Genomic DNA, 14622 nt, shown 5'->3' with positions numbered 1-14622 from the left:
TTTACATTCAAAAGACAGTCATGAATCCCAATCGTGAATCTTCTGTTGCTGAAAATAAATACTTGTAAGTATAGATACTTATCATTGGTTTCTAAGAATTGAGCAGATAATTAATTTATTTTTTCTCCCATGCAGATATATTCATAGAAGATTACATATAACAAATATACCCCCCAAATATTCTTGAATAACTGGCATAAAAAGGATTACCAGTATAAAAAGACCACTTTTAGACTATTAGAGTATATTATATGAATCAGCTGCCTAGTAATATATCTTCCTCAAACTAGCATGATAGTTTATTTATTAATTTCCTGCCTTATCCTAAAAAAGGATTTGCACAAGACCTATCTTGTGCAAAAGGTAAAAATGGAAAAGTTAAATGGAAGGGAAGATAAAATCCAGGCAAGTGAAATTTGGGGTAAGATTGATACCCCCTCAAAATACATGCTCAAGGGTTCTAGATACTTTGCTATAAGTATGCTACAAACTTAGCCCTGCGGTTCCTAGGGACTGAGACAAAAATGGAAAGTAAAGTGGATTACATGACTTAAAGTAACTCTCAAACAACAACATAGCAGTTGCATAGATGAAACATAGGTATTCCCAGAACACACACCTGAGAGAAGTTTATCAGTCCTCATAACACTGAGTTATATGATATAGTGAATCAGATGGCTGTGTACAATCATGAATTTTATGGGGCTCTTTCATGTTCTCAATGTCAGCAAGTAACATAAGCAATTCTGAGCAAAATCAAAATGATGCAGTTCAGATACATAGCTATTTGGTGTGGCTGATCTAAAGATGAAATATATAAATCCTAGAGAAATAGATGAATTATGCATATCCCATCTAATATTCGATAAATCATATTTCTTACAGCTGAGCCTTTTAGAAAGTATCAAGTAGCAGAAAGTTCAAGGTTTTACACTCATTGACATTGACAAACCTGGAATGGTGCTACTCTTTGTCAGTTAAGGGCAGATATATAAGAATTAATACTATAGTTAGCTGAATAAAATTAGGGTTGCCATCTACTTAGGAAAGTTGAAGGGCCTAACCAATATAAAAGCCTGAGTATTAGGCTACTCTATGTTCATACTGAAATCTTTTGGAGAAGTCGACTTAAAAATATTAAGAATGTATTTTAAGAGGTTTTGATTATATTAGCCAAAAGGTGCTTGATAGAAATGCTTACAATTAAGAGTTAAAAAAAAAATGCTAAATTTATTCATAAGTCACTTTGAGCTTTTTATATATTGAGTAGACATAAGTTATACTTTACCTCACAGTCTTTCTTTATGGCAGCTCTTTTCTTCCCTAAATCCTATTGTTTGGGGGTTTGAAAATAGCAAATTTTTTAAATAATTACCTTTAATGTTTGAATTAAGTACTGGTTAAATCAGATCACTCAACAATGAATGAATGAACTATGAATATTCATGGGCATCTATTACATAGCAAGTGCTGTGCTAGGCTGAGTGATTTTAAATGGCAGACTTTTTGTAAGTAAATGATTCAGACAAGCAGTCCCACATTGATTTCTGGAAAAGGCAATATAAAACCGATCTCTCTAAATTGAATTATATAGCCCTGTGAGAATATTGTCATTTGTGATTGCATTTTTCACTAGGAGCTTAACATGAAATTTAAAAAGATACTAAGTAATAAACAAAAGATAATAAACAAGTTTTAAAAGATGCAATTAAAACATGATCAGTTAGAATAGTACCTGTCAGTTCTAAGTTTGAAAGTAACATGGGCTTTGGATTCTTCTGACAGATTCCTTCATTTTATAGATAAAGAAACTAGGACTGTGACTTGTCTATGGTCATAAAGTTAAAGGCAAAGCTGATACTCGAAACAGTTCTCCTGATCACAGGATTGTATACCTTTTAATACATTGTTTTATCTTTATAAAAATCGGTAAAATAACTAACCTTTTTATTATTTGGGGGTGTTAGACCAGGATTTATATAACCTTTTTTCCATCAAATACCTTTCATTATTGTATATGCCTGTAAAGTCTATGTTTTAGAGATTTGTCTACAATAATGAACTTATACCAAATGATTATGCAAGTAGATGTAATTCTAGCCCAAACAAAGATTTTCATTTGAACTTTTGAAGCAATGGAAATAACCCAAGAGACTCTGTTACCATTTTCACAGACACCCTATAAGTCTGGGACCCCACCGAACTTTGAAATGACCATCCCAATCTCAAGTAGCTTTCCAGAACATAGGAAATGAAGCCTCCTTCTGTAATAAGCAGTAATCTTGTTTGTCTTCATTAATGAGTCTGTTTAAAAATAAGCGTGTGTGTTTGTAGGGAAAAAAACTACAGGGCCAAGATTGAGAAGATAAGTGTTAGATTTAGTACACCTTTGACTATCTCTTTGGTTCTTCCTTTCATTCATTGTAAAACGTGCACATTCCTCCTTGTGCTAAATCTAAGATTTTGAGTTAGTTTTCAGAATCTTGGTTCTGATCTCTTATTCACCTTTTGTTGTTTTCTTCCTTTGTTTCCCTGTACCCTATATGATTCCTTTAAATACTGAATTTCTAAAGAGCACTTACTAATACAGTATAATGGTCTAATAAAAAGCAAGCCTTTTCAGGAGGAACATATGGTACATAGTAAGAAATGTTCCTTTAATTTTCCATGCTCTAGTGAACAACTTTTCACAGCAGAATCTCACCTACAAGGTGTCCTCAAGCTTGCTACAAAGTGTGTGCAACATGTTATAAAACTGTTGCGTTGAGGCACATTAGGATCCTCAGATGTGTGGTTTGCGTAAAGTCCACTGCATCAGTCAGTTTGCAGCTTGTTTCTTTATGCTTTCTTTAAAAACATCAAAAGTTGTAAAAGGTTTACTTCAGTGCATGTAGTAATGTTTTGTGTGTGATTCTTTGTTCCTGTTCTAAACTGTTATTAACCACTGAAGTGAACCTTCTCCTGGGATTGGCCTTTGGGTATTCACAGTGTATTCAAAACCTAATTACAGATTAGTCTATATTTGAGACTCTTGGAACGAATGTCAGAAGACTCAAAAAGAATTTGAGAGTAGCAGTATCATTTCATGTGGCGATAAAGAGACCCAAACCATGAATGAGTGTCAAATCATGAAGAAAAGAAAAAAGGAAGAAACTTCATTCACTGAGGCTGACGGTTTATGAGTTGGGGATTATAGGAATATTCATGACTCAATCAAGAAGCACAATGAATTGATGTTTGAAATTGTTCATCTTTTGGGTAAACATTGGATAAATGGAAAGTAGACTCTGTATTCACAGCATGTAGAATTGGCTATTTCAGTGAAACAGAAATAGCAGTATCTTAATCCCTTCCTGAGTAGGTTTAATTTATCAAGTAAATCACAAATTTTACAGGAATTCTCCAACTATAAATATTAGTACAAATATTTAACAGAAAAGGGAGTTTGCTTTATAATTAGTCATGGTAAACTGTACACATTTCTGTGGGAAAGTAATTTCTAATGATGAAATAGCTAAATACAATAAGATTTGGGGATTTGAAAACACTAATCACTGAGACATTAATTTAGAAGGATCAGAAAGTAGAAAGTTTTAATTGCTAACATTCAACCTTGATTTTTATGGATAATTCAGTTTTCTGTACAGTGGATAGCATAAGACAGTGCTGAAAACTTAAATCAGAATTTAAAATGAATGAATTCAAATGTTGGGAATAATCCTGCTTCTAATTTGAAGTGTTGTTTTTTTTTCCACTGAGGATTCTGTTTAGTGTTGCTCATGTGATTCAGGTGACCCCCAGCTTGTCCTGTTCTTCATTGTCTGTGAGGACCTTGCCTCCTACTCCCAGGCTTGCTCCAGCTCCTGTGGTCATGGCTTCTGCCCTCTTGGTCACTGCTGTAATGTCCAGGAAGCCTGTCAAGTTGTTTTGTTTCTTGATAACCAATAGCCCTTATTTTCTATGGTATATTTTTTTGAAACTGTTATTTATCAATATCTATTGAGCATGTATACTGAATCAGACATTGTTGTAGATACTGAGGATGCTGAAGTTTTGGGGGTCCAGTTTCCTACACATACTGTTCTCAGGAGTTTCTCCAAATGTGTATAGATCTAATCTGCTCAAGAGGTGACAATATCCCTCAGGGGATGATAATGTTTTATATGGTTTTTTAGCCATCCCTAGCCATAGCACAACCTAGAAGGTGCTCAGTAACTATTCAATTCCATAGTTTTTACTAAAACATGTCTTATTTCACATAAAACACAAACTTATAACAAATACACTGGAAATAACAAATACTCTGTCCCCTGAGGATGGAAGGCATGGGCAGGGCACAGGGATGGCTAGAGCTGGCCTGCAGCTGCCTGATTGTACTCAGATCGTGGGGCAAATAGAATCAGAGTTCCTCTCCTCATGCAATCCAGCTTCCCAAGTAGAAACAGTTCTCGGTGAATGCTTAGAGAAGCTGCTGCGGTTCTAAACACCTGTTTTAGATTTCCATGTGTTGTGCTATTGAAGCTACATAATTTTTTTAAAGACTTCGTACATTTCTAGAATTCTATGAGACAATATGCAAAACACAATTTTCTCCTACCCTCCCCCCACTTTTTAAAATTCTTTAACTGATGCACTGTACTATGCGGACCTTTCTAAGTATTCATTGAGGAAAATCAGTGACGCTGTTTCTAAGCAACTAGATGAATTCATTTTAAAGATAAGAATGTGGCCTTATTTTGAGAAACGAAGTGTGCTTACTGGTTTGACAATTGGTTAAAAAATAGTACAGACTAACAAAAAATATAGACTAAACTTCCAGGAGATGGGTTGCAATTATTTTTCCTAATTTGTCTAGTTTAATTTTTATATAAGGAGTTAATGCTGCCTTTGTGAATACTATTATCATATTTTCTCCTTGAATAATTTGATTAAAACAATAGGTGTTTTTTTTCATATAGGTTTTGTGCTCATCTTAAAATACCAAGAATTAGAACTGTTAAATGACTGGAAAACAACTGTGAAGACTATGCTCTTTATATGCAGCCATGATAGGCTTTGTTGAGTTTCTGTAATGCTAATAGGAAGTCATATAAAGGACATTTTTTTTTTATTGGCTGCTTATCACATGTGCTGCCTCACTAGTAAAAATGAATACTCTCTATCTTTAATGTAAAAATGTAAATGTTGACTATTAATGTTTTATATGATTTTTCTGTAGAGCTAAAGTAGATGCTTTTCCCCTACATCACCAGCTTTGAACAAGTCACTTCACTTGTTAATTCCCACTGATTGGTTAAATTGTAACCTGTATTTTAAAATAAGAGTTGCATGATTAAGTTAGCAGCAAAGTAGAATAAATCACAACTTTTCCATATATAATGCTAGGAGATTGGCATGTTCTGTAAATAGTTTGCATTTGTAAAGGAAATCTTTACACTTCATAGAGAATTTATAGATTTTATTTTGGAAGTCCATGAACATCAAAACAAAACAAAATAAAATAATAAAATATGTAAATCTGTTTTTAGTGGCTCTGTTCATTCACAGCTCGAATGGTACATTTTTGCATGTATTTTAAAGTGTTATTACCCTTTTCATGTTTGTTGCAAATATTTTCTACTATTTCTTTTGTTTTTTAATGTTGGGACATTTTGACATATAGGTGTACATTTTAGTGGATCTTTTTCTTTGTAACTCTTCCCATTACTTTATACCTAGAAAGTCATTTCCCAGTCAAGACCAGTTAAATACCTGTATTCTCTTTTAATTTTTTAAAATAGTTACATTATTTTATATTTTCCTTGGTTCCAGATATTGCTGCCTGTGAGTCTTTGGTCAGACTTCAGAGAATCTGAAAACTTAAAAATGAAATACATGATAATAGCCCGTTTGAAATGAATAAAACTAAAAAAAAAAAAAAAAAAGACCATACCATTTTATGTAATGATGTTTACTTTGAATTTATATTAGTTCACACAAACACTCCATCCATGCTTTTGTTCCGGCCCTCCGGTCCAGTTTAAGAACCCATTGTGGCCCTCATGTCAAAAAGTTTGCCCACCCCTGGGCTAGGCCCTCGCAGCTGCAGTGGCTTGCCTCGGCCCTCGCAGCTGCGGCTTCGTCCAGAAGGATGTCCAGAAGGTCGTTCAGCTATCTGGTCTAATTAGCATATTACACTTTTATTATTATAGATTTGTTTGTTTGTGCATTTTTCTGTGTAAGATTCTATAGCTTTCATTAGAATCTCAAAAGGGTCTTTTATAAACCCCATCTCCCCTTTCCCAAAAGGTGTTGAGAGCTGCTACTACAGGCCATGTGGATATAAGGTGGTGTGTTGTGATAAGGGCATTTTCTCTCCTTTCCCAAACAGTTAAGAGTATCCCAGACCATTTATTGAATGATTATCTTCTATGATTTGTGATGCCTATGAAAGGTAAATTTGTTTCTCAGTTACTATCTCTTTCTATCTCCACAGAGAAAGTTAGAGAAATTCAAGAAAAACTTGATGCTTTCATTGAAGCTCTCCATCAAGAGAAGTGAATTGTAATAAGTGAGTAAAAGTCCTCTTTCTATACTGTACTGACTAAATGCAAAACTTATACTTTAAACTTATTTTAATAGTTTATCATTCTTCTCGACTATATCCTACTTGCTCCTTAATAGTAATTTGAATGTTATAATTTAGGAACCTCTAAATTTCATGTGTAATTTTTTTTAATAACTTGATTTCCTTTGAGCTGAACTAAAAATATTCTCTAGACCTGGTTTTGAACAGAACAAAGTGAACAAATTAAGATATTTTATAATAGCAGGTGGCTCATAAATTTTCTGCGTGTAAAGAATTGAACTCTAGCTCTCATTATTTTATTCCCCTTCGTTCATATTTGATGGATAATTAAGTATATGTTAACTGCAAATCTCTTTATTTGGCTTGACTAAGGATTTCATTAATTATTCTTAATCTTATTCTCTTATGTTTAAAACATTTAGATAAACCTTTTTCCTGTTTAAAGTAACTTAGAATTTAGTACTCTTTTATATGTGGACTCTCTTAGCTAATTCTGTAGTCTGGCATTATAAGTATGTTCCAATTAAAATATTGTATATCGAAAAACTTTTCTTAGTAGCATAGTCAATTGTTAATTATCACTGAAGAATTATAATTAATAGGTCTTTTGCTTTTATGAAGAAGTGGAGAAAGGGAAAATGCTCTGATTAAGAGATTATTATTTATTTAAAATACTAGAGGCCCGGTGCACAAAATTCGTGCACTTGGTGGGGTCCCTAGCCCTGCCTGTGCCCTCTCGCAGTCCAGGAACCCTCGGGGGATATCCTACTGCTGCAGAGGCAGGAGAGGCTCCCACCACCACCGCTGCGCTCGCCAGCTGTGAGCCCGGCTTCTGGCTGTTGGAGCACACTGACCACCAGGTGGCAGCTCCTGGGTTAAGTGGGATCAGGCCGAAACCGGCTCTCCAACATCCCCCAAGGGATCCCGATTGCGAAAGGGCACAGGCCAGACCAAGGGACCCCATCAGTGCACTATCAGGGCCGGGGAGGGATGTGGGAGGTTGGCCAGCTGGGGAGGGACCGCGGGAGGGCTCCAGGGCATGTCCGGCCCATCTCGCTCAGTCCCGATCAGCCAGACCCCAGCAGCAAGCTAACCTACCGGTCGGAGCATCTGCCCCCCTGGTAGTCAGTGCACGTCATAGCAACTGGTCAACCGGTAGACTGCCCCCTGGTGGTCAGTGCACGTCATAGCGAGCGGTTGAGCAGCCATAGCATAACGGACAACCGGACACTTAGCATATTAGGCTTTTATTATCTACTAGTGGCCTGGTGCATGAAATTTGAGTGGGTAGGGGGAGTTCCCTCAGCCCAGCCTGCACCCTTTTCAGTCGGGGACCCCTTGGGATGAGGGTCGGACATCCCTCTCGCAATCTGGGACCGCTGGCTTCTAACTGCTCACCTGTCTGCCTGCCTGCCTGATTGCCCTTAACTGCCCTCCCCTACCAGCCTGACCTCGCTCCCAACTGCCCTCCCCTGCCAGCCTGGTTGCCCCCAACTGCCCTCCCCTGCTGGCATGATCTCACCCCCAACTGCCCACTCCTGCCAGCCTGATCTTGCCCCCAACTGCCCTCCCCTGCTGGCCTGATCTCACCCCCAACAGCCCTCCCCTGCCAGCCTGATCTTGCCCCCAACTGCCCTCCCCTGCAGGCCTGATATCGCCCCCAACTGCCCTCCTTGGCTGGCCAATTTGGTTCTGATTGGTCGGTTTCTATGCCAGTCAGCATCAAAAGCTCCACCTCCTAGGCAGCCATTGGTTCCTCACACTTCACACAGATTTGGTTCTGATTGGTAGGTTTCTATGCCAGTCAGCGTCTCTAGGCCTATCAGCAGGGCCTTATCAGAAAGGCAGGGCTGATCAGCAGCCCCGTTGGAGGCCTGGAGAGAAATGGAGGTGTGGCTGCTGGCCAAACAGAGAGAAAGAGAGAGGCAAGTGCTGATCAAAAGCTGCCACAGAGGCAACGGATCAGTCCCTGCTTCTCTCTTCAGGCCTTTCTTTGGCCCTGATTTGCAGCCCCCTCAGGAGTCAGTGCTGGGACACCGCGCCTGCAGCAGAAGGGCTGACTGCAGGACTGACTTCTGGTTGGTTGAGCCTCGGTCGTGACTGGTTGTTGCAACCTAGGGTTTTTATATATTAGGATACTAATAAAAGGATAATATGCTAATTAGGGCAGATGTCTTCTGGACAAAGCTGCAGCGGCTGCCTGAGGCTCAGGCAAGCTGTGGATGGCAGCTGCTGCTGGGAGGGCCAGCCCAAGGCTCAGGCAAGCCGCCGATGGCGGCTGCCGCTCCCCAGGGCCGGCCTGAGGCTCAGACAGCTGCGCCCGGCTGCGAGGCCCTAGGCTCAGGCAGCCATGGTGGCCACCAGTGGAGGCAGCATCAGGGTGATGGGGATGGCGCCTTCCCCTGATCGGCCAGGCCGCCTCCAGCAGAGGGAGACCAGACTGCAGCTTAGGCTGGGGGCTGAGGCAGAAGAGTTTAGGAGCGATCAGGCAGGCAGGCAGGCGAGCGGTTAGGAGCCAGCGGTCCCGGGTTGTGAGAGGTTTAAACCAGCAGTCAGACATCCCCTGAGGGGTCCCAGATTGGAGAGGGTGCAGGCCAGGCTGAGGGACCCCCCACACCCCATGCATGAATTTTGTGCACCAGACCTCTAGTATAGGATATAATCATTTTATTGTGAGCCTTATCCTAAGCAGCCTGTGTAACACAGAGCTGGAAGGAGTACAGAAATGTGAAGGAGTCCCTCCCTAGCTGCTCTCAGTTCAGAAAAGGACCTGCTTTCCTCTGCTGTTGGGGTAACCTGTTTATGAAAGCAGGTGAGAAAGGGAAGTGCAGCTCCGTCCAGCAGTACACCAGCAATGAATGAGAGAGGAAGAAGTTAGAGAGCTTTGGAGTACAGCTTTATTACTTGTTTTGTTGGTCTCATAAGTTAAGACAGATGAGCAGATGTATACAAAGACATATCTAGAAACTAAATACCAATCACCTTTAACACAAGCCAAAAATAATTCATTGTTTTTAAGTGTCTATGTTTTTAAAAGTTTTACACAACTTCAGTGTATGAAAAATTTTTTTAAAAATCATAAAGTGTTATAATATCTCCTTTGTCATCACAATTACTAGCAATAGTTAATGTTAGAGATAAACATTTTGACAGCCTTTTTGATTTGGAAATTTTCTTCAGCGCCAAGTTCACTTGATTGTTTTGTTTGTTTGTTTACAAATTTGTTTTGGGGGGATGGGAAGTCATGTATGTCACAGAAACCCCATTAAAAATATAAGCTACGTTTCTGTCTTTTTTTAATGAAAAGCCAGCCAGTGCTTTACACACTAGTCTCATCCCTCAGATGGTCAGTGTGACAGCTAGAGTTACTGTTGCTGCTGGAACAAGCCTTTTACTTGCCACAGTGTCTGTCCCAAGTGCAGGCCACTGTAATCCAAAGAGCCAGGCGGCGATAGTATTTGTACACAGAAACCATCCCACTTTCTTTGTTCCCTACTTGTCTGTAGTTTCTAAGGCCCTTCTCATCCCTTGGGAAGTATGACTCTGTGAACTATTACAAATATCTATGAATTAGAAAGATTATAGATTTTAATGTACCTTGCAAATCCATTTAAAAGAATAAATCTGGTAAAACGGTAGCCTTGCTTTATCCTGATCATTTTATAAAAGTTACCAAGCATCTTAAAGAATAGTTTCTCAATGGTAGTTTTAGCATGTGTTGAGTTCCTCTGCTTATTTTAAGTAAATAGCTAATTCTGATATTTGCTGAAAATGTTTATTCCCATCACAATCATACATAGATTCGATTCCTCCTACCGATCAGTTTTAATGTGCTATGTTTTTACTTCTCTAAGAAATGAACTTCAGTATTTTTTTATTCATATATAATGTTTGATGAAATTAATATTCATTATAGTAGGTGATATTTTAAATTTAATAAAACTAGCACATTGCAAACTTAGACAGTTAAGCTTTGGTATTTTTGTGATCATTCAGTAATGTCTCCCCAGACCTAAAATTATCAAATGTGTTTATTTTTACAGAACCCTACTTATTATATCATCACCTTGGCATATATGAAGAAAGAAAACTCCAAAGTCTTTTTCCTGCCTTTTTTCCTTCTGCTATCCCACCTTTCCAAACATAAAATAAAGTCATGGGGTAAAAATCATTCATGTGTGTTAGAGGCACCTAAACCACCAGCTGCCTTTTGAACAGAAGAGAAGGTTAAATGGCATTAGCATCCTATTTTATTGTATTGAAGTGACAAATTGGGGTAATGTAAGTGGTATGACCATTAGGTTCAGTCCTTAAAGATAAGAAACTTGCTCTCCTGCCTGTTGTCTCATTTGTGATGGCACTAGTTCAACTAATTCATTAGCTGATGTTACTCCACGTCAGTTTCTTTCCCAGAAAAAGAATGCTAGGTGTTTTAAATAAAACTTATAGAAATTTTCTAAAAGCTATCAACTGTATATAAAATGATGGTAACCCGCAAAGTTGTCTGTATCTGTAATGTTCTATATCCAGAAACTCTTTGACCACAATAATTCAGTTTATATTTGTCACATGGAAGAAAACTAACAAGAGAGCCCCTCAAGTCAGGTGATTTGGATTATAATTCCACGAACATTCAGTGAAAGATTTCAGCTCTGCCTTGACAGTTTAGAGCAGTGGTTCTCAACCTTGGCTGCACATTAGAATCACCTGGGAATCTTTTTAAAATCCTGATTTCTGGACCTCATCCTCCGGAAATTGTTTCTTTGTTACTAATGTTGTGGCCCCACCCCATAACAAAGAAACAGAATTTCCGGAGGATGAGGCCCAGAAATCAGGATTTTAAAAAGATTCCCAGGTGATTCTAATGTGCAGCCAAGGTTGAGAACCACTGGTTTAGAGAGCTGCCTGAGAAGCCCAGGCACTAGCAGCTTACCTATTTGATTCAGCTGATGTTTTTGTACTCTCTGTATCTATTTGAAATCCATTCATTTTGGATGCTGTATACTTAAGCTAGGCTTTCTGTTAACAGTGTTTTTTTTTACCTGTTGACAGAGCTATTGGGTTGTGACCCAGGATAGGGAAGATTAAGAATAATCAATTGACTAATTACATTTAGACTATTGTCAAACATTTCACCTAGGCATCAGTAAAAGGCCTTCTTTCATCTGACTATTTTAAATAGAAATTATTTCAACAATTAGAATAATGTTGACCATCTCCCTCTTAACTGAACATTTAAAGGAAAATATAAAATTTAATTTATTGCAATTCAATTACAATAACACCCTCACAGCATTTTCATGTTTTATAAATATTTCTTATTGGCTAAAGAGCTTTAAAACAAAGAAATAAGCCATTTTTTATTTAAAGTGTCTTTCTCATTTAACTCTGCTCTTTGCTGCCATCTCATTACCTTTATTATTCTAATAAAAAGGCCCATTGTGTGATAGTTTTTATTTTACAGTGTACTTAATTTCACAATTTTTTTGGAATTATGTTTTGGTAACAGTTCCTTGCCACCCAGCATTTTTTTTACATTTAGCATCAATACGTCCTTCATCATGATCTCTCTTAAGATCTGATACTTAATATGTAAGTTTGAAGGATAATCACAAAGGACAGAAATGTAGAGTCCAACGAACACTTGTTTTATACTGTGTCCTGAGCGTGGCAGACCCAGCTTTCAGCAGCTGGCAGCATGTGCATTGTTATTTGGTAGGGGAGTGGTCAGGAACATTTCCTGTCTTAGATTTAGGGATCCTGGGTGAAAGGGAAGCGGGCTCCCCTGTGAGATGACCTTCCTAGTTAACTTCCTCCAACTAGTGCTGGCCAGTAGGTAAACCCCGCATTGAAGCTGACATCATGCAATTATTAATTCTTTTGTAGTTGTACAAGAACTTTACAACTACAAATCTATTTCTGAATCAAAAAGGAAATAGGACCATATTTATTTCTAGATAGGAAAAAATGCCCTCATTTGCATTTCCACTGATTTCTCCCAAGAAAAAGGCTGATGTTAAGTAAGTATTTTTAGCCCATCCCCTTGTATAAATTTAAGAAAGGGGGTAGGGTGACCTTATTTCTTTGAGATCAGTATTTGTAATTTAAATATATAAATAGATGATAAAAATGAATATTATTAAAAATCCCATATAGGAGTCCAGACGTTTTTCCATCCTCCTCAGTAATATGACATATCTCATGAATAGGATAATATATATATTTTCTTTTTTGCTGATCTCATACTAAGCATGCTTTTTTTTTTTGGAAGCTAGGTACTTATTAAAAGCAGATGTTAATAAGAAAATAAAATTATGATTCTCAACAGTAAATCCTCTGTGTTGTGTCTGTAGTTCAAAAATTACAAATGATTCCGATTTAAACAAATCACTTCAGAAATCCAATGTACAGAAGTTAAATTCCAACTAGACTAGGAATTATTTGTTTTTCATGTCGGGATTTGCCGGAAAATAGCATGAACAAAGCTGTGTATGGAAGACTGAACAGCTGGAAATAAATTATATCATAAATTATATCTAAAATGTACTCAGTCAGGGTCTCGATTTAAATAGTCAGCCTGGAGGCAGTGCACAGTGGGAAACAGGTTCTTGTGCTTTGTGGCTGAATTATCTGAGCTGTACTTGTAGGTGGAGCAATCGCCCTTTTTTAGTAGCTTAATTGTCTGCTCTCTTTCTATTATCCCCGTTTTCCAGCATTTGCTCCAACAGACTCCTTCCCACAACAGCCTCCAAATGCAAATGAATAGAGTAAAAGTGAGTAGGGAACATTGCAGAGAGTGGAGCTTCCTAACCTTAAGATTTGGGAACTTTACATAGGATAACACTCAGGATGTAGCTTTAAAAGATAAAACCCTTATTTAGTTAATCATTTTATATTTATTTATTTTAGATTGATTTATGTGTGTAAAGAAATATGGTATTTTAGTTTTCCAGTAAAGGGGATCAAAGTAATGCTTTTTATCTCAGTTCTCTAGGCTGAGTATAAGCTATAGTCTCAGGCCCTTTAGCCGCATGGAAATGTGCTTACAAATATGCTTACCTTTTGAACAATCATGACTATGTTTAAATTCTTAAAAGAACCTTGTTTTTACTTGTCACTGTGAGTGAACTTTGTATTTTTTTTAAAGCCTTCATACTACATGTAGATGTTATTGCAGCTTATCTTTTGCCTGTGCCCGTGGCTTTCACCCACAAATGCTGTATGTTGTACCTATTTGAAGGTCATTTGTGTAGATTAGTAATTAAAGATCTTATCCAAAGAGAGCATCTTTTAAGAGTTCTCTGTTTTAATGAGGGAGGGAGGAAGAGAGAGACAGAGACACCTCTGCACCTACAGTCACATTGGACCCCGCAGTATAACCAAATTCATGGTATAGCAAGTCTCAACGCGGCTCTTCTATCTCTGGGTGCATTAATTTCACGGGCCTCACATTTCACAGTTGTAATCGTATGGTCACACAATGCCTTCTTTCCTGTCTTGATACTTATCAAAACATTTTGGTGTTGTTGTTTTTTAATAAAATATATCAAAAACGTTTTTAAATTACATTTTGCTGCGATTGCCAGCATTTTCACTAATGATGCCAACATATTCAGTTAGTTATACATGAGGCTTACTAAAAAGTCATAACTGAGTCTTAACACTTGAAGTAACCTTAAAGATCACTGAGTTCTATATATCACCTGATTCCCCCATTTCTCATATTCTATTCCTCCTAGAACTATGTTCATAAATGATGCTTATTAATATTCGTTGATCATTCGATGTGTGAAATGAGGCAGAATGTGGACGTGCTTTCTCCAGGATTCGTGTCCATTCGGCTGCTCACGGTTGGAGTGACACAGCAACCTAGCAACAACGTGGAAATGAGAATTTTAGCCACTTGTCAGAAAATATGGTCAGGGTTTACATGATGTGGCGCTTGCCAAAGCTTGTGAAACTGCCAACATTTGTGAATGTATGTAGGGAACAGGTTAACTCCATCTTCTTGTTTTGCTCAAGTTTATCTGTGAATTAGGCTAAACCATCAGAAA

At 37.8% G+C, this 14622-nt stretch overlaps 1 protein-coding gene across 13 annotated transcripts in view; it reads left to right on the top strand.

Annotated features, from left to right (window-relative positions):
* The window catches only part of OPA1 (OPA1 mitochondrial dynamin like GTPase), a 94619-nt gene extending 80768 nt beyond the window's left edge, over nucleotides 1-13851 (top strand). For all 13 annotated transcript variants that reach the window (XM_036347735.1, XM_036347737.1, XM_036347733.1 and 10 more), the window contains 2 exons: nucleotides 6476-6550; nucleotides 10612-13851. In XM_036347735.1, the coding sequence (XP_036203628.1) occupies nucleotides 6476-6540 (65 nt within the window). In that variant the 3' untranslated portion in view covers nucleotides 6541-6550; nucleotides 10612-13851. The remainder of the gene's footprint in view (nucleotides 1-6475; nucleotides 6551-10611) is intronic.
* Nucleotides 13852-14622: the final 771 nt, after the last annotated feature.

This window comes from Myotis myotis, unplaced genomic scaffold (genome assembly GCF_014108235.1).
Source record: "Myotis myotis isolate mMyoMyo1 unplaced genomic scaffold, mMyoMyo1.p scaffold_m19_p_2, whole genome shotgun sequence".
NCBI classification, from domain to species: domain Eukaryota; kingdom Metazoa; phylum Chordata; class Mammalia; order Chiroptera; family Vespertilionidae; genus Myotis; species Myotis myotis.
Note: the sequence above shows the minus strand (reverse complement) of the source record. Positions and strands in the feature narration are given on the sequence as shown.